At 38.9% G+C, this 21,406-nt stretch overlaps 1 protein-coding gene across 2 annotated transcripts in view; it reads left to right on the forward strand.

The window, feature by feature from the left end:
* LOC120056421 (teneurin-2-like) overlaps positions 1 to 21,406 on the forward strand; it is a 375,571-nt gene that overhangs the window by 23,004 nt on the left and 331,161 nt on the right. The window contains exon 2 of one of the 2 annotated variants that reach the window (XM_039004578.1): positions 19,524 to 19,530. The exons of the other annotated variant lie outside the window; for it this stretch is intronic. Within the exon in view, the coding sequence (XP_038860506.1) occupies positions 19,524 to 19,530 (7 nt within the window). The remainder of the gene's footprint in view (positions 1 to 19,523; positions 19,531 to 21,406) is intronic. 2 annotated transcript variants of the gene reach the window in all.

Raw genomic sequence — 21,406 nt, forward strand, 5'->3', positions numbered from 1 at the left:
CATGGATAGACTTTACATGGATCGACTTTACCATAGATAGACTTTACAAGGGATAGACTTTACATGGATAGACTTTACATGGATAGACTTTACCATGGATAGACTTTACATGGATAGACTTTACATGGATAGACTTTACCATAGATAGACTTTACCGTGGATAGACTTTACATGGATAGACTTTACCATAGATAGACTTTACATGGATAGACTTTACATGGATAGACTTTACATGGATCGACTTTACCATAGATAGACTTTACAATGGATAGACTTTACATGGATAGACTTTACATGGATAGACTTTACATGGATAGACTTTACATGGATAGACTTTACATGGATAGACTTTACCATGGATAGACTTTACATGGATAGACTTTACCATAGATAGACTTTACCATGGATAGACTTTACATGGATAGACTTTACCATAGATAGACTTTACATGGATAGACTTTACATGGATAGACTTTACATGGATAGACTTTACAATGGATAGACTTTACATGGATAGACTTTACATGGATAGACTTTACATGGATAGACTTTACAATGGATAGACTTTACATGGATAGACTTTACATGGATAGACTTTACATAGATAGACTTTACCATGGATAGACTTTACATGGATAGACTTTACATGGATAGACTTTACATGGATAGACTTTACCATGGATAGACTTTACATGGATAGACTTTACAATGGATAGACTTTACAATGGATAGACTTTACATGGATAGACTTTACATGGATAGACTTTACCATGGATAGACTTTACATGGATAGACTTTACCATAGATAGACTTTACATGGATAGACTTTACATGGATAGACTTTACATGGATAGACTTTACAATGGATAGACTTTACATGGATAGACTTTACATGGATAGACTTTACATGGATAGACTTTACATGGATAGACTTTACATAGATAGACTTTACCATGGATAGACTTTACATGGATAGACTTTACCATAGATAGACGTTACCATAGATAGACTTTACCATGGATAGACTTTACATGGATAGACTTTACCATAGATAGACTTTACATGGATAGACTTTACATGGATAGACTTTACATGGATAGACTTTACCATAGATAGACTTTACCATGGATAGACTTTACATGGATAGACTTTACCATGGATAGACTTTACATGGATAGACTTTACAATGGATAGACTTTACATGGATAGACTTTACATGGATAGACTTTACATGGATAGACTTTACCATAGATAGACTTTACATGGATAGACTTTACATAGATAGACTTTACCATGGATAGACTTTACATGGATAGACTTTACATGGATAGACTTTACAATGGATAGACTTTACCATGGATAGACTTTACATGGATAGACTTTACATGGATAGACTTTACATGGATAGACTTTACCATAGATAGACTTTACCATGGATAGACTTTACATGGATAGACTTTACCATAGATAGACTTTACCATGGATAGACTTTACATGGATAGACTTTACATGGATAGACTTTACCATAGATAGACTTTACCATGGATAGACTTTACATGGATAGACTTTACCATGGATAGACTTTACATGGATAGACTTTACATGGATAGACTTTACCATGGATAGACTTTAGATGGATAGACTTTACATGGATAGACTTTACATGGATATACTTTACCATAGATAGACTTTACCATGGATAGACTTTACATGGATAGACTTTACCATAGATAGACTTTACATGGATAGACTTTACATGGATAGACTTTACATGGATAGACTTTACCATGGATAGACTTTACATGGATAGACTTTACAATGGATAGACTTTACAATGGATAGACTTTACAATGGATAGACTTTTACCATGGATAGACTTTACATGGATAGACTTTACCATGGATAGACTTTACATGGATAGACTTTACAATGGATAGACTTTACCATGGATAGACTTTACATGGATAGACTTTACATGGATAGACTTTACATGGATAGACTTTACCATAGATAGACTTTACCATGGATAGACTTTACATGGATAGACTTTACCATAGATAGACTTTACATGGATAGACTTTACATGGATAGACTTTACAATGGATAGACTTTACCGTGGATAGACTTTACATGGATAGACTTTACATGGATAGACTTTACCATAGATAGACTTTACCATGGATAGACTTTACATGGATAGACTTTACCATAGATAGACTTTACATGGATAGACTTTACATGGATAGACTTTACATGGATAGACTTTACCATGGATAGACTTTACATGGATAGACTTTACATGGATAGACTTTACCATAGATAGACTTTACCGTGGATAGACTTTACATGGATAGACTTTACCATAGATAGACTTTACATGGATAGACTTTACATGGATAGACTTTACATGGATCGACTTTACCATAGATAGACTTTACAAGGGATAGACTTTACATGGATAGACTTTACATGGATAGACTTTACCATGGATAGACTTTACATGGATAGACTTTACATGGATAGACTTTACCATAGATAGACTTTACCGTGGATAGACTTTACATGGATAGACTTTACCATAGATAGACTTTACATGGATAGACTTTACATGGATAGACTTTACATGGATCGACTTTACCATAGATAGACTTTACAATGGATAGACTTTACATGGATAGACTTTACATGGATAGACTTTACATGGATAGACTTTACATGGATAGACTTTACATGGATAGACTTTACCATGGATAGACTTTACATGGATAGACTTTACCATAGATAGACTTTACCATGGATAGACTTTACATGGATAGACTTTACCATAGATAGACTTTACATGGATAGACTTTACATGGATAGACTTTACATGGATAGACTTTACAATGGATAGACTTTACATGGATAGACTTTACATGGATAGACTTTACATGGATAGACTTTACAATGGATAGACTTTACATGGATAGACTTTACATGGATAGACTTTACATAGATAGACTTTACCATGGATAGACTTTACATGGATAGACTTTACATGGATAGACTTTACATGGATAGACTTTACCATGGATAGACTTTACATGGATAGACTTTACAATGGATAGACTTTACAATGGATAGACTTTACATGGATAGACTTTACATGGATAGACTTTACCATGGATAGACTTTACATGGATAGACTTTACCATAGATAGACTTTACATGGATAGACTTTACATGGATAGACTTTACATGGATAGACTTTACAATGGATAGACTTTACATGGATAGACTTTACATGGATAGACTTTACATGGATAGACTTTACATGGATAGACTTTACATAGATAGACTTTACCATGGATAGACTTTACATGGATAGACTTTACATGGATAGACTTTACATGGATAGACTTTACATGGATAGACTTTACCATGGATAGACTTTACATGGATAGACTTTACAATGGATAGACTTTACAATGGATAGACTTTACATGGATAGACTTTACATGGATAGACTTTACCATGGATAGACTTTACATGGATAGACTTTACAATGGATAGACTTTACCATGGATAGACTTTACATGGATAGACTTTACATGGATAGACTTTACATGGATAGACTTTACCATAGATAGACTTTACCATGGATAGACTTTACATGGATAGACTTTACCATAGATAGACGTTACCATAGATAGACTTTACCATGGATAGACTTTACATGGATAGACTTTACCATAGATAGACTTTACATAGATAGACTTTACATGGATAGACTTTACATGGATAGACTTTACATGGATAGACTTTACAATGGATAGACTTTACATGGATAGACTTTACATGGATAGACTTTACATGGATAGACTTTACATGGATAGACTTTACATAGATAGACTTTACCATGGATAGACTTTACATGGATAGACTTTACATGGATAGACTTTACATGGATAGACTTTACATGGATAGACTTTACCATGGATAGACTTTACAATGGATAGACTTTACAATGGATAGACTTTACAATGGATAGACTTTACAATGGATAGACTTTACATGGATAGACTTTACCATGGATAGACTTTACATGGATAGACTTTACATGGATAGACTTTACATGGATAGACTTTACCATAGATAGACTTTACCATGGATAGACTTTACATGGATAGACTTTACCATAGATAGACGTTACCATAGATAGACTTTACCATGGATAGACTTTACATGGATAGACTTTACCATAGATAGACTTTACCATAGATAGACTTTACATGGATAGACTTTACATGGATAGACTTTACATGGATAGACTTTACAATGGATAGACTTTACATGGATAGACTTTACATGGATAGACTTTACATGGATAGACTTTACATAGATAGACTTTACCATGGATAGACTTTACATGGATAGACTTTACATGGATAGACTTTACATGGATAGACTTTACATGGATAGACTTTACCATGGATAGACTTTACAATGGATAGACTTTACAATGGATAGACTTTACAATGGATAGACTTTACATGGATAGACTTTACATGGATAGACTTTACCATGGATAGACTTTACATGGATAGACTTTACAATGGATAGACTTTACCATGGATAGACTTTACATGGATAGACTTTACATGGATAGACTTTACATGGATAGACTTTACCATAGATAGACTTTACCATGGATAGACTTTACATGGATAGACTTTACCATAGATAGACTTTACCATAGATAGACTTTACATGGATAGATTTTACATGGATAGACTTTACATGGATAGACTTTACAATGGATAGACTTTACATGGATAGACTTTACATGGATAGACTTTACATGGATAGACTTTACATGGATAGACTTTACATAGATAGACTTTACCATGGATAGACTTTACATGGATAGACTTTACATGGATAGACTTTACATGGATAGACTTTACATGGATAGACTTTACCATGGATAGACTTTACATGGATAGACTTTACAATGGATAGACTTTACAATGGATAGACTTTACAATGGATAGACTTTACATGGATAGACTTTACCATGGATAGACTTTACATGGATAGACTTTACAATGGATAGACTTTACCATGGATAGACTTTACATGGATAGACTTTACATGGATAGACTTTACATGGATAGACTTTACCATAGATAGACTTTACCATGGATAGACTTTACATGGATAGACTTTACCATAGATAGACGTTACCATAGATAGACTTTACCATGGATAGACTTTACATGGATAGACTTTACCATAGATAGACTTTACATGGATAGACTTTACATGGATAGACTTTACATGGATAGACTTTACCATAGATAGACTTTACCATGGATAGACTTTACATGGATAGACTTTACCATGGATAGACTTTACATGGATAGACTTTACAATGGATAGACTTTACATGGATAGACTTTACATGGATAGACTTTACATGGATAGACTTTACCATAGATAGACTTTACATGGATAGACTTTACATAGATAGACTTTACCATGGATAGACTTTACATGGATAGACTTTACATGGATAGACTTTACAATGGATAGACTTTACCATGGATAGACTTTACATGGATAGACTTTACATGGATAGACTTTACATGGATAGACTTTACCATAGATAGACTTTACCATGGATAGACTTTACATGGATAGACTTTACCATAGATAGACTTTACCATGGATAGACTTTACATGGATAGACTTTACATGGATAGACTTTACCATAGATAGACTTTACCATGGATAGACTTTACATGGATAGACTTTACCATGGATAGACTTTACATGGATAGACTTTACATGGATAGACTTTACCATGGATAGACTTTAGATGGATAGACTTTACATGGATAGACTTTACATGGATATACTTTACCATAGATAGACTTTACCATGGATAGACTTTACATGGATAGACTTTACCATAGATAGACTTTACATGGATAGACTTTACATGGATAGACTTTACATGGATAGACTTTACCATGGATAGACTTTACATGGATAGACTTTACAATGGATAGACTTTACAATGGATAGACTTTACAATGGATAGACTTTTACCATGGATAGACTTTACATGGATAGACTTTACCATGGATAGACTTTACATGGATAGACTTTACAATGGATAGACTTTACCATGGATAGACTTTACATGGATAGACTTTACATGGATAGACTTTACATGGATAGACTTTACCATAGATAGACTTTACCATGGATAGACTTTACATGGATAGACTTTACCATAGATAGACTTTACATGGATAGACTTTACATGGATAGACTTTACAATGGATAGACTTTACCGTGGATAGACTTTACATGGATAGACTTTACATGGATAGACTTTACCATAGATAGACTTTACCATGGATAGACTTTACATGGATAGACTTTACCATAGATAGACTTTACATGGATAGACTTTACATGGATAGACTTTACATGGATAGACTTTACCATGGATAGACTTTACATGGATAGACTTTACATGGATAGACTTTACCATAGATAGACTTTACCGTGGATAGACTTTACATGGATAGACTTTACCATAGATAGACTTTACATGGATAGACTTTACATGGATAGACTTTACATGGATCGACTTTACCATAGATAGACTTTACAAGGGATAGACTTTACATGGATAGACTTTACATGGATAGACTTTACCATGGATAGACTTTACATGGATAGACTTTACATGGATAGACTTTACCATAGATAGACTTTACCGTGGATAGACTTTACATGGATAGACTTTACCATAGATAGACTTTACATGGATAGACTTTACATGGATAGACTTTACATGGATCGACTTTACCATAGATAGACTTTACAATGGATAGACTTTACATGGATAGACTTTACATGGATAGACTTTACATGGATAGACTTTACATGGATAGACTTTACATGGATAGACTTTACCATGGATAGACTTTACATGGATAGACTTTACCATAGATAGACTTTACCATGGATAGACTTTACATGGATAGACTTTACCATAGATAGACTTTACATGGATAGACTTTACATGGATAGACTTTACATGGATAGACTTTACAATGGATAGACTTTACATGGATAGACTTTACATGGATAGACTTTACATGGATAGACTTTACAATGGATAGACTTTACATGGATAGACTTTACATGGATAGACTTTACATAGATAGACTTTACCATGGATAGACTTTACATGGATAGACTTTACATGGATAGACTTTACATGGATAGACTTTACCATGGATAGACTTTACATGGATAGACTTTACAATGGATAGACTTTACAATGGATAGACTTTACATGGATAGACTTTACATGGATAGACTTTACCATGGATAGACTTTACATGGATAGACTTTACCATAGATAGACTTTACATGGATAGACTTTACATGGATAGACTTTACATGGATAGACTTTACAATGGATAGACTTTACATGGATAGACTTTACATGGATAGACTTTACATGGATAGACTTTACATGGATAGACTTTACATAGATAGACTTTACCATGGATAGACTTTACATGGATAGACTTTACATGGATAGACTTTACATGGATAGACTTTACATGGATAGACTTTACCATGGATAGACTTTACATGGATAGACTTTACAATGGATAGACTTTACAATGGATAGACTTTACATGGATAGACTTTACATGGATAGACTTTACCATGGATAGACTTTACATGGATAGACTTTACAATGGATAGACTTTACCATGGATAGACTTTACATGGATAGACTTTACATGGATAGACTTTACATGGATAGACTTTACCATAGATAGACTTTACCATGGATAGACTTTACATGGATAGACTTTACCATAGATAGACGTTACCATAGATAGACTTTACCATGGATAGACTTTACATGGATAGACTTTACCATAGATAGACTTTACATAGATAGACTTTACATGGATAGACTTTACATGGATAGACTTTACATGGATAGACTTTACAATGGATAGACTTTACATGGATAGACTTTACATGGATAGACTTTACATGGATAGACTTTACATGGATAGACTTTACATAGATAGACTTTACCATGGATAGACTTTACATGGATAGACTTTACATGGATAGACTTTACATGGATAGACTTTACATGGATAGACTTTACCATGGATAGACTTTACAATGGATAGACTTTACAATGGATAGACTTTACAATGGATAGACTTTACAATGGATAGACTTTACATGGATAGACTTTACCATGGATAGACTTTACATGGATAGACTTTACATGGATAGACTTTACATGGATAGACTTTACCATAGATAGACTTTACCATGGATAGACTTTACATGGATAGACTTTACCATAGATAGACGTTACCATAGATAGACTTTACCATGGATAGACTTTACATGGATAGACTTTACCATAGATAGACTTTACCATAGATAGACTTTACATGGATAGACTTTACATGGATAGACTTTACATGGATAGACTTTACAATGGATAGACTTTACATGGATAGACTTTACATGGATAGACTTTACATGGATAGACTTTACATAGATAGACTTTACCATGGATAGACTTTACATGGATAGACTTTACATGGATAGACTTTACATGGATAGACTTTACATGGATAGACTTTACCATGGATAGACTTTACAATGGATAGACTTTACAATGGATAGACTTTACAATGGATAGACTTTACATGGATAGACTTTACATGGATAGACTTTACCATGGATAGACTTTACATGGATAGACTTTACAATGGATAGACTTTACCATGGATAGACTTTACATGGATAGACTTTACATGGATAGACTTTACATGGATAGACTTTACCATAGATAGACTTTACATGGATAGACTTTACCATAGATAGACGTTACCATAGATAGACTTTACCATGGATAGACTTTACATGGATAGACTTTACCATAGATAGACTTTACATGGATAGACTTTACATGGATAGACTTTACATGGATAGACTTTACCATAGATAGACTTTACCATGGATAGACTTTACATGGATAGACTTTACCATGGATAGACTTTACATGGATAGACTTTACAATGGATAGACTTTACATGGATAGACTTTACATGGATAGACTTTACATGGATAGACTTTACATGGATAGACTTTACAATGGATATACTTTACAATGGATAGACTTTACATGGATAGACTTTACCATGTATAGACTTTACATGGATAGACTTTTACCATAGATAGACTTTACCATAGATAGACTTTACAATGGATAGCTATTTGAGGTGTCGCGTTATGAATATGATCTTATGAGACAGAATTGAGGGCAAAAGAGAGTAGTGCTGAGCGATTAATTGACATTTTGGTTATTTTTCTGTTTTTATACAACTAATTGATCAACATCGTTTTTTGGGGGTGAACTCAGTGTGCAGCTTCTCTAGCGATAAATTGGATCAAGCCTGAACTGTGCGACGTAGTAAGGAGTTGTAGTTTCCAACAGGCCAATATTCCACATAGTTTAGCGCAGGAAACGTGGTAATTAAGTACAATGACAATAATCCATTGTTCGCCTACTTGTCCCATTTATTTTATTTTATGACTGCTCCATAAGAAACAGAAGAATGCGCAATCGAGAGGGATAGAGCAGTTGCTTTGGGAGGTATCTCTATTCCCTCCACCCTCTATTCTCTCCACCCTCTATTCCTTCCACTCTCTATTCCCTCCACCCTCTTTTCCCTCTATTCCCTCCACCCTTTATTCTCTCCACCCTCTATTCCCTCCACCCTCTATTCTCTCCACCCTCTATTCCCTCCACCCTCTATTCTCTCCACCCTCTATTCTCTCCACCCTCTATTCCCTCCACCCTCTATTCCTTCCACCCTCTATTCCTTCCACCCTCTATTCCCTCCACCCTCTATTCCCTCCACCCTCTATTCCCTCCACCCTCTATTCCTTCCACCCTCTATTCCCTCCACCCTCTGTTCCCTCCACCCTCTATTCCCTCCACCCTCTATTCACTCCACCCTCTATTCCATCCACCCTCTATTCCCTCCACCCTCTATTCTCCTCCACCCTCTATTCCCTCTATTCTCCTCCACCCTCTATTCCCTCTATTCCCTCCACCCTCTATTCCCTCTATTCCCTCTATTCCATCCACCCTCTATTCTCTCCACCCTCTATTCCCTCCACCCTCTATTCCCTCCACCCTCTATTCTCCTCCACCCTCTATTCCCTCCACCCTCTTCTCCTCCACCCTCGATTTCCTCCACCTTCTATTCACCTATTTCCTGGCAGGTGATGTGGGTCATCAATCACCGTGGAGAAATGAGGACATATAAGTGTCTGCGTGTACAGCTTGCACTCTGCAGTCAGTGTTCAGGGGTGTGTGTGGGCCCTGTGTCAACCACAGCCATATGGCGGAGGATTTCAGGTAGAGCAGGAGAGCCTCATAATGAACCAGGGCTGATGCACGCCTTCACAGCCGCGGAAAGCCGAGTCAACCACTCCCTTAAGAGCAGTTTGGCTCCATGCAACATCTGCTGTCATGTACTTCTGCTCCCCGGTTCAACCATTACCAAACACAGCGCCTATTCTCATTTGGTCGCATTGTTTGTTCTTGGCCTGCGTGCGTGTGTGCGTGCGTGCGTGCGTGCTTGCGTGCGTGCGTGCGTCTGTGTCTGTGTGTGCCCTAAACATGTTCCAATCAAAATCCAGAACATCACAAAAACATGTCTAGAATACAATATTGAGGGATATTCAGACAACAAGATATAATCTTGATAGCGAAATAGAGCTGGGACAGACTGAGAGAGGAGTGACGGAAGATACAGCCAATAAACATTGTGAGAATCCAGAGTGAATTCATTAGATGATTTGTCACCGAGATGATCATTTTCATAGTCAAGAAGAGCATTTGTCCTCTTTGGCTTAAGGAGCTGTGTGCGGGCTGTGCAGGATAAGATGGGATGCAGTATTGATGGTGTTGTGGCTGCTGGTGTGCTCTGTGTCTGGAAGAGACTGCTGGAATATAAATGAGCCTTTAGGGGGAGGAGAGAGCTGGGGGGGGGGGGGGACTGGGGCTAAACAGCATGAGTGTGAGGAAATGGCGAGCGGAGCAGTACACTAGGACAGGTTTCCCACAAATCCCAGGTCATGGCCTTGCCACTGTGATCTGAAGACATGGCAGAGGGCAGGAGACATGCAGTTCAGTGTATTTGTTCCTGCCGTATCCACCTCAAAGCCTGTTCTGTACATTATGCACTGTGTAGGTTCAGTAGGCCATTGATTCATTTCAATGCTCACGGTAATAGTAGCATACAGCAATAACAGGGGATTGGATGGTGAGATGACATTTTGTAGGTCAGCGCGAGGGCTTTAGTGTGAGAGGGCTTCAGTGGGGTTTTAATACTGTAGCCCTCAGAGGCTGTGCACTGCTGGCTTGATAATTCCATTAGTGACGTCACAATGCATTCTCAGCTCTAGTGGACAGATCGTGATCTTTCATCCTTCTCTCTCCCCATGTACAGTCAGTATATCACCTTAACCATTTAGTAACACCATTTATTCTCACTTGTCATTTCTAGCTCTGTAACGCTCGTCTACTTCGTCCTCCTCCTCAGACGAGGAGAGGCGAGAAGGATCAGAGGACCAATGCGCAGCGTGATAGTTTGACATACTGATTTATTTAAATGATAGACGAAACACGAAAACACTTCAACAAACTACAAAACAAATAAACAATGTAGACAGACCTGGACTTGAGAACTTACAATATACGAAGAACGCACGAACAGGAACAGACTACATACACGACTGACAAACCGAAACAGTCCCGTGTGGTGCAACATACACAGACACGGAAGACAACCACCCACAACAAACAATGTGAAACAACCTACCTATATATGGTTCTCAATCAGAGGAAAACGTAAAACACCTGCCTCTGATTGAGAGCCATACAAGGTCAATTAAACCTGACACAACATAGAACAAACAACACAGACTGCCCACCCAGCTCACGTCCTGACCCACTAAACACAACTATACAAAAGGAAAACAAGGTCAGGAACGTGACAAGCTCCCTTATCCTGTTTTTCCCGTTTCCCTGAGAGGGCAGAGTATGAGACAGACAGAGGAAGGGTTTCTTTCACTTTGAGGATGGGTGTGATGTGAATGTTGGGTTAAAGGTGTGAAAGGCCAGTCGCTCGTTAGGTTATAGGGGATGTGGCTGCACCGTTTTCTGTTTCCTTGGTAGACTGTAGGTCTGATTGACCGGAGACTTTATCTTGGTTTTCACACGGACATTTCACATGGAGACATACACTACCTTTCAAAAGTTTGGGGTCACTTAGAAATGTCCTTGTTTTTAAAAGAAAAGCAAATTTTTTTTGTCTGATAAAAAAACATTAAAATGTATCCGAAATACAGTGTAGACATTGTTAATATTGTAAATGACTATTTTAGCTGGAAACGTCAGATTTTTTATGGAATATCTACATAGGCGTACAGAGGCCCATTATCAGCAACCATCCCTCCTCTGTTCCATTGGCACGTTGTGTTAGCTAATCCAAGTTTATCATTTTAAAAGGCTAATTGATCATTAGAAAAACCTTTTGCAATTATGTTAACACAGCTGAAAACTTTTGTTCTGACTAAAGAAGCAATAAAACTGCCCTTCTTTAGACTAGTTGAGTATCTGGAGCATCAGCATTTGTGGGTTCAATTACAGGCTCAAAAGGGACAGAAACAAATAACTCTTCTGAAACTCGTCAGTGTATTCTTGTTCTGAGAAATGAAGGCTATTCCATGCGAGAAATTGCCAAGAATCTGAAGATCTCGTACAACGCTGTGTACTACTCCATTCACAGAACAGCGCAAACTGGCCCTAACCAGAATAGAAAGAGGAATGGGAGGCCCCGGTGCACAACTGCGCAAGACGACAAGTACATTAGAGTGTCTAGTTGGAGAAACAGATGCCTCACAAGTATTCAACTGGCAGCTTCATTAAATAGTACCCGCAAAAAAACAGTCTCAACATTAACAGTGAAGAGGCAACTCCGGGATGCTGGCCTTCTAGGCAGAGTTGCAAAGAAAAAGCCATAACTCAGACTGGCCAAAAGAAAGAAAAGATTAAGCTGGGCAAAAGAACACAGACACTGGACAGAGGAACTCTGTCTGGAAGGCCAGCATCTACAATAGTCATTTACAACATTAACAATGTCTACACTGTATTTCTGATCAATTTTATGTTATTTTAATGGACAAAAAATGTGCTTTTCTTTAAAAAACAAGGACATTTCTAAGTGACCCAAAACTTTTGAACGGTAGTGTACAAATCTACAGGTAACTGCCAAAATAAATGAAACACCAACATAAAGTGTCTTAATAGGGCATCGGACCAGAACAAGCCAGAACTAGTGTCTGGACTAGGGTTGCAAAATTCCTGGAACTTTCGATAAATTCACTGGTTTTCCCAAAATCCCGGTTGGAGGGTCCCGGAATCATGAGGGAATAAGCAGGATATCCGGGAGCCTCCAACCAGGATTTCTGGAAATTTCCCTGAATTTTGCAATATCTGGAACTCTATTGGAGGGATGCGACACCATTCTTCCACAAGAAATTCCATAATTTGGTGTTTGGTTGATGGTGGTGGAAAAATCTGTCTCAGGCACCATTCCAGAATCTCCCATAAATTTTCACTTGGATTGAGATCTGGTGACTGAGACGACCATGGCATATGGCTAACATAGTTTTCATGCTCATCAAACCATTTTAATGATCACTTGTTCCCTGTGGATTATTGTCTTCCTATGGGGCATAGCCATGGTAGCCAAAATAATCACAATTTTATTTTGCCTGCCCAGCATTTTTATAGATGACGGGATGTTAATATTAATTGACTCATTCATCCCACCTCCTCTCCTCTGTAACTATTCCCCAGGTCGTTGCTGTAAATGAGAATGTGTTCTCAGTTAACTTACCTTGTAAAATAGGGGTTAAATAAAACGTATTTTTATTTTTTATTGCTTAATTAACTCAGGAACCACACCTGTGTGGAAGCAATTGCTTTCAGTATACTTTGTATCCCTAATTTACTCAAGTGTTTACATTATTTTGTAAGTTACCTGTGAATTCGTAATTACGAAGAACCACGAATAGCATAATTTGTTTATGTATAAATGTACTTTGCCACAATTGCGCTAATGAGCAGTTGACACAAGGCATTCAAGACATGTCTTCACAGATGGGTTAAGGAAGCACACGTCATCACATTTGATTAGCTCAATACTTTAAAGTTGGTATCTTTTTAAACCATACGACGTGGAATAATTCACTATGCAAAAAAAATCATGTAAGGCAGTGCTGGGAACTTCATTGGTGGTATAGTGACCTCAACTTTTAGAAGATTTGAAAGAAGTAGTTTGAGTACATTCAAGTTTAACCTTGACTAGCTTCCTCATGTTGAGTGAGTACAAAACTTGGACGTGTGGCATTGTGAGATTCAGTAAGGGAGACTCACAATAATTGCTATGGAGAATGCCCCTCAAAGCTGATGTTACCCTTAAGCCATTAGCACACCATTCAAATCAAATCAAATGGTATTTGTCACATGCTTCGTAAAAGAACAGAAATAGTGACATAAGGAATAAATACAGAGTGAGTAGCAATGACAAGTAAAAAAAATAACATGGCTATATACAGGGAGTACCTGGACTGATGTGCAGGGGAACGAAGTAATAACATGGCTATATACAGGGAGTACCTGTACTGATGTGCAGGGGAACGAGGTAATAACATGGCTATATACAGGGAGTACCTGGACTGATGTGCAGGGGAACGAGGTAATAACATGGCTATATACAGGGAGTACCTGGACTGATGTGCAGGGGAACGAGGTAATAACATGGCTATATACAGGGAGTACCTGGACTGATGTGCAGGGGAACGAGGTAATAACATGGCTATATACAGGGAGTACCTGGACCGAGTCGATGTGCAAAGAAACGAGGTAATTGAGGTGGCTATGTACATTTAGGTATGGGTAAAGTGACTAGGCAACTGTGTGTGTGTGTGTGTGTGTGTGTGTGTGTGTGTGTGTGTGTGTGTGTGTGTGTGTGTGTGTGTGTGTGTGTGTGTGTGTGTGTGTGTGTGTGTGTGTGTGTGTGTGTGCATAGTCAGTGCAAGAGAATTAATGCAAAAAATTGTCAATGCAGGTAGTCTAGGTAGCCATTTGATTAGCTATTTAGCAGTCTTGTTTAGCAGTCTTATCGCTTGGCGGTAGAAGCTGTTCAGGGTCCTGTTGGTTTCTGCCGTGCGGTAACAGAGAAAACAGTCTGTGCCTTGGGTGGCTCTTTCAAATAAAATTGAGACTTCCTCTGACACCCTCTGGTATAGAGGTCCTGGATGTCAGGGAGCCCGGCCCCAGTGACGTACTGGGCCATACTCACCACCATCTGTAGCGCCTTGCGGTTGGTGCCTTGCAGGTCCCATACCAAGCGGTGATGCAACCGGTCAAGATGTGCTCATTGGTGCAGCTGTAGAAATTTTTTGAGAATCTTAGAGCACATACCAAATCTTTTCAGCCTCCCAAGGGGGAAGAGGCGCTCTCATGCCCTCTTCAAAACTGTGTGTGTGTGTGTGTACCATGTTAATTCCTTAGTGATGTGGACACAGAGGAATTGAAGCTCTCGACCCGTCATCTGTGGCTCTGTTGGGGTATGAGAATTGGAGTGGCTCCAGGGTGTCTGGGACGATGGTGTTGATATGAGCCATGAACAGTCTTTCAAAACATTTCATCGCTATAAATGTGAGTGCTATGGAGCGATAGTCATTTAGGCACTATGCGTCATTTTCTGGAGCACTATGGTGGTCTGCTTGAAACAATTTGGTATTACAGACCGGGTCAGGAATAGATTGAAAATGTCAGTGAAGACACTTGCCAGCTGGTCAGCACAAGCTCTGAGTACGCATCCTGGTATTCCGTCTGGCCCCGCGGCCTTGTGAATGTTTACCTGTTTATAGGTCTTACTTACATCGGCAACGGAGAGCGAGATCACACAGTCGTCCGGAACAGCTGGTGCTTTCATACATGGTTCAGTGTTGCTTACCTCGAAGTGAGCATAGAAGGCATTTAGCTCGGATGGTAGGCTCGCGTAGCTAGGCAGATCGCAGCTGGGTTTCTCCATGAAAGTTTGCAAGCCCTGCCACATCCGTTGAGCGTCAGAACCAGCGTAGTAGGATTCGATCTTAGTCCTGTATTGACACTTTGCCTGTTTGATGGCTCGTCGGAGGGCGTAGCGGGACTTGTTATAAGCGTCTGGATTAGTGTTAAATCAAATCAAATGTTTGTCACATGCTTCGTAAACAACAGGTGTAGAATAACAGTGAAATGCTTACTTACGGGCCCTTCCCAGCAATGCAGAGAGAAATGGAAAAATAATATAATTTCAATTTTGAGAATAACATGAATAATAAATACACAATGCATAACGATAACTTGGCCATATACATGGGGTACCAGTACCGAGTCGATGTTGTAACGGCAGCCTTCCCTCTTTTCATGAGAAGAGAGGGTGTAACAGGGATCGGACAAAGACGCAGCGTAGTTGGTGCTCAACATATTTAATACTGAATAAACAGTGAACACTTAACAATTACAAAATAACAAAATGTGGCAAACCGATACAGTCCTAGCTGGTGCAGAGAAAACACAGAGACAGGAAACAACCACCCACAAACCCCAACACAAAACAAGCCACCTACATATGATTCCCAATCAGAGACAACACAAAACACCTGCCTCTGATTGAGAACCATATTAGGCCAAACATAGAAACAGACAAACTAGACACACAACATAGAATGCCCACCCAGCTCATGTCCTGACCAACACTAAAACAAGCAAAACACACAAGAACTATGGTCAGAACGTGACAGATGTGCAGGGGTACAAGGGAATTGACCTAGATATGTACATAGAGGTAGGGGAAAAGGGACTAGCAACAGGATAAGAAAACAAGAAAATGCTCATCCAGAAGTGGCGCTCCTAGTGGCCGGAGACTTTAATGCTGACAAACTTAAATCTGTTTTACCTCGTTTCTACCAGCATGTCACATATGCAACCACAGGAAAAAAAACTCTAGACCACCTTTACTCCACACACAGAGATGCATACAAAGCTCTCCCTCACGCTCCATTTGGAAAATCTGACCATAATTCTATCCTCCTGATTCCTGCTTACAAGCAACAACTAAAGCAGGAGGTACTAGTGACTCGCTCAATACGGAAGTGGTCAGATGATGCGGATGCTACACTACGGGACTGTTTTGCTAGCACACACTGGAATATGCTCTGTGATTCATCCAATGGCATTGAGGAGTATACCACCTCAGTCATCGGATTCATCAATAAGTACATCGACGACATCGACATATCCCAACCAGCATGCATGAGAGCACCAGCTGTTCAGGCCGCCTGTGTGATAACGCTGTCGGTAGCCGATGTGAGCAAGACCTTTAAACAGGTCAATATTCACAAAGCCGCGGGGCCAGACGGATTCCAAGGATGTGTACTTAAAAAATGCGCGGACCAACTGGCAAGTGTCTTCACTGACATTTTCAACCTCTCCCTGACCGAGTTTGTAATACCTATGTGTTTCAAGCAAACCACCATTGTCCCTGTGCCCTGGACTTCCTGATGGGCCGCCCCCAGGTGGTAAGGGTAGACAACAACAAATCTGCCACGCTGATCCTCAACACTGGGGCCCCTCAGGGGTGCGTGCTTAGTCCCCTCCTGTACTCCCTGTTCACCCACAACTGTGTGGCCAAACACGACTCCAACACCATCATTAAGTTTGCTGATGACATAACAGTGTAGGCCTGATTACCGATAACGATGAGACAGCTTATAGAGAGGAAGTCAGAGACCTCCAGCCTATAGGCAGGAGGTCAGAGACCTGCACTGAAGTCTTGTTAGATATTATCGATCATAGTCTGCTGCTGGGTATGCTCGGACACCTATGCATACCCCACAAGACATGCCACAAGAGTTCTCATCACAGTCCCAAAGTCCAGAACAGACTATGGGAGGCGCACAGTACTACATAGAGCCATGACTACATGGAACTCTATTCCACATCAAGTAACTGACGCAAGCAGTAAAATTTGATTTAAAAAACAAATGAAAAACACCTTATGGAACAGCAGGGACTGTGAAGCAACATAAACATTGGCACAGACACATGCATACACACACACACACCCACAATAACATATGCACTATACATACACATGGATTTAGTACTGTAAATATGTGGTAGTGGTGGAGTACTTGAGACTTCCTTAACATTAGAGGTTGCGCACCAGCTGTTGTTAACAAAGAGACCCCCCCCCCCCCCCCCCCCCCTCACTTTGTCTCACCCGAGTCTGCCGTCTGGTCTTGACAATGCATAGAAAACCAGCGAGATGTACAGTGCCTGTACAGTGCCCGAAAATATTCATACCCCTTGACTTTTTCCACATTCATGGTGTTACAGCCTGAATTTAAAATGTATTAAATATTTTAAAAAATTATCACTGGCATACACACAATACCCGATAATGTCAAAGGGGAGTTATGTTTCGATTTTTTGTTACAAACTAATTAGAAATGAGAAGCTGTGTCACGCCCTGACCTTAGAGAGCCTTTTTATTCTCTATTTGGTTAGGTCAGGGTGTGACTAGGGTGGGCAATCTATGTTGTATTTCTATGTTGGCCTGGTATGGTTCCCAATCAGAGGCAGCTGTCTATCGTTGTCTCTGATTGGGGATCATACTTAGGCAGCCTTTTTTCCACCTTAGTTTGTGGGATCTTGATTTTGTAAAGTTGCTGTGTAGCATGCAGAACTTTATGTTCGTTTTGTATTTTATTGTTTTTCTGTGTTTATTTTAATAAAAGTAAGATGTTTGCCTACCACGCTGCACCTTAGTCTCCTCATTCAAACGATGAGCGTAACAAGCTGAAATGTCTTGAGTCAATAAGTATTCTACCCCTTTGTTATGGCAAGCCTAAATAAGTTCAGGAGTAAAAATTAGCTTAACAAGTCACAAAACTTGCATGTGCTCACTCTATGTGCAATATTAGGGTTTGAATGACTAACTCATCTCTGTACCGCACATATACAATTAAATGTAAGTCGATCAGTGAATTTCAAACACAGATTAAATCACAAAGACCAGGGAGGTTTTCTAATGCCTCGCAAAGTGGGGCACCTATTGGTAGATGGTTAAAAGTTAAAAAGCACATATTGAATATCCTTTTGAGCTTGGTGAAGTTATCAATTACACTTTGGATGGTGTATCAATACACCTAGTCACTACAAAGATACAAGTGTCCTTCCTAACTCAGTTGCCGGAGAGGAAGGAAACCGCTCAGGGATTTCACCATGAAGCCAATTGTGACTTTAAAACAGTTACAGAGTTGAATGTCTGTGAAAGGAGAAAAGTGAGGATGGATTGACAACATTGTAGTTACTCCACAATTGTAAGGATCGACGCAGGAGATGAGAAGCAGGTACAGGGAGTGAAGGTTTAATAGCTGACGGACTTGAAACGGAACAGGAACAGCGTCTGGACAGGAACACATAACAACAATTAATGCGGACACAGGGAACACCACCGAGGAACAAACAGATATACAGGGGTTAACCTGTCTGGCTCCGGCGTTCCGCTAGCGGAACTCCTCCCACATTCCACTGAAAAGGCAGAGCGCGAAATTCAAAAGATATTTTTTAGAAATATTTAACTTTCACACATTAACAAGTCCAATACAGCAAATGAAAGATACACATCTTGTGAATCCAGTCAACATGTCCGATTTTTAAAATGTTTTACAGCGAAAACACCACATATATTTATGTTAGCTCACCACCAAATACAAAAAAGGACAGACATTTTTCACAGCACAGGTAGCATGCACAAAGCCAACCTAACTAACCAAGAACCAACCAAACTAACCAAGAAACAACTTCATCAGATGACAGTCTTATAACATGTTATACAATAAATCTATGTTTTGTTCGAAAAATGTGCATATTTGAGGTATAAATCAGTTTTACATTGCAGCTACCATCACAGCTACCGTCAGAAATAGAACCGAAGCAGCCAGAGTAATTACAGACACCAACGTCAAATACCTAAATACTCATCATAAAACATTTCTGAAAAATCGATGGTGTACAGCAAATGAAAGACAAACATCTTGTGAATCCAGCCAATATTTCCGATTTTTTAAGTGTTTTACAGCGAAAACACAATATAGCATTATATTAGCTTACTACAATAGCCTACCACACTACCGCATTCATTCATCAAGGCACGTTAGCGATAGCAATAGGCACGTTAGCGATAGGGAATAAACCAGCAAAAGATATTAATTTTCACTAACCTTCATAAACCTTCATCAGATGACAGTCCTATAACATCAGGTTATACATACACTTATGTTTTGTTCGAAAATGTGCATATTTAGAGCTGAAATCAGTGGTTATACATTGTGCTAACGTAGCATCTTTTTCCCAGAATGTGCGGATATTTTTATGACACTCCAACTATTCTGACCAAATAACTATTCATAAACGTTACTAGAAAATACATGTTGTATAGGAAATGATAGATACACTAGTTCTTAATGCAATCGCCGTGTTAGAATTCTAAAAATAACTTCATTACGACATCCAGCTTAGGTATAGCGAGAGAGTGCCCAAACTCTGGGCGCAAACGACTATTTCACATGTTCGACAGATATATGAAATAGCATCATAAAATGGGTCCTACTTTTGATGATCTTTCATCAGAATGTTGTACAAGGGGTCCTTTGTCGGGAACAATCGTTGTTTGGATTTAGAATGTCCTCTTCTCCAGTCAATTAGCACGGAAAGCTAGCAAAGTGGCGCTAAGCTCTCCTTCCTGAACAAAGGCACACAACGCAACACGCCTAACGTCCCGAATAAATTTCAATAATCTAATAAAACTATTGAAAAAACATACTTTACGATGATATTGTCACATGTATCAAATAAAATCAAAGCCGGAGATATTAGTCGTCCATAACGACAGCTTATCAGAAGGCAAATCCAGGTCCCTTCACGCGCTCTCCAGAAAACAGGAAACTGGTGACACGTCATGCCGAGAGCTATTATTCGACCCCAGATCAAGTTACACACTCCATTTCTTCTCTCACTGCCTGTCGACATCTAGTGGAAGACGTATGAAGTGCATGTATTCTAATAAATATCAAGGACATTAATAGGCAGGCCCTAGAACAGTGTATCGATTTCAGATTTTCCACTTCCTGTCAGGAAGTTTGCTGCAAAAGGAGT

The sequence above is a fragment of the Salvelinus namaycush genome, chromosome 12, assembly GCF_016432855.1.
Source record: "Salvelinus namaycush isolate Seneca chromosome 12, SaNama_1.0, whole genome shotgun sequence".
NCBI classification, from domain to species: Eukaryota; Metazoa; Chordata; class Actinopteri; order Salmoniformes; family Salmonidae; genus Salvelinus; species Salvelinus namaycush.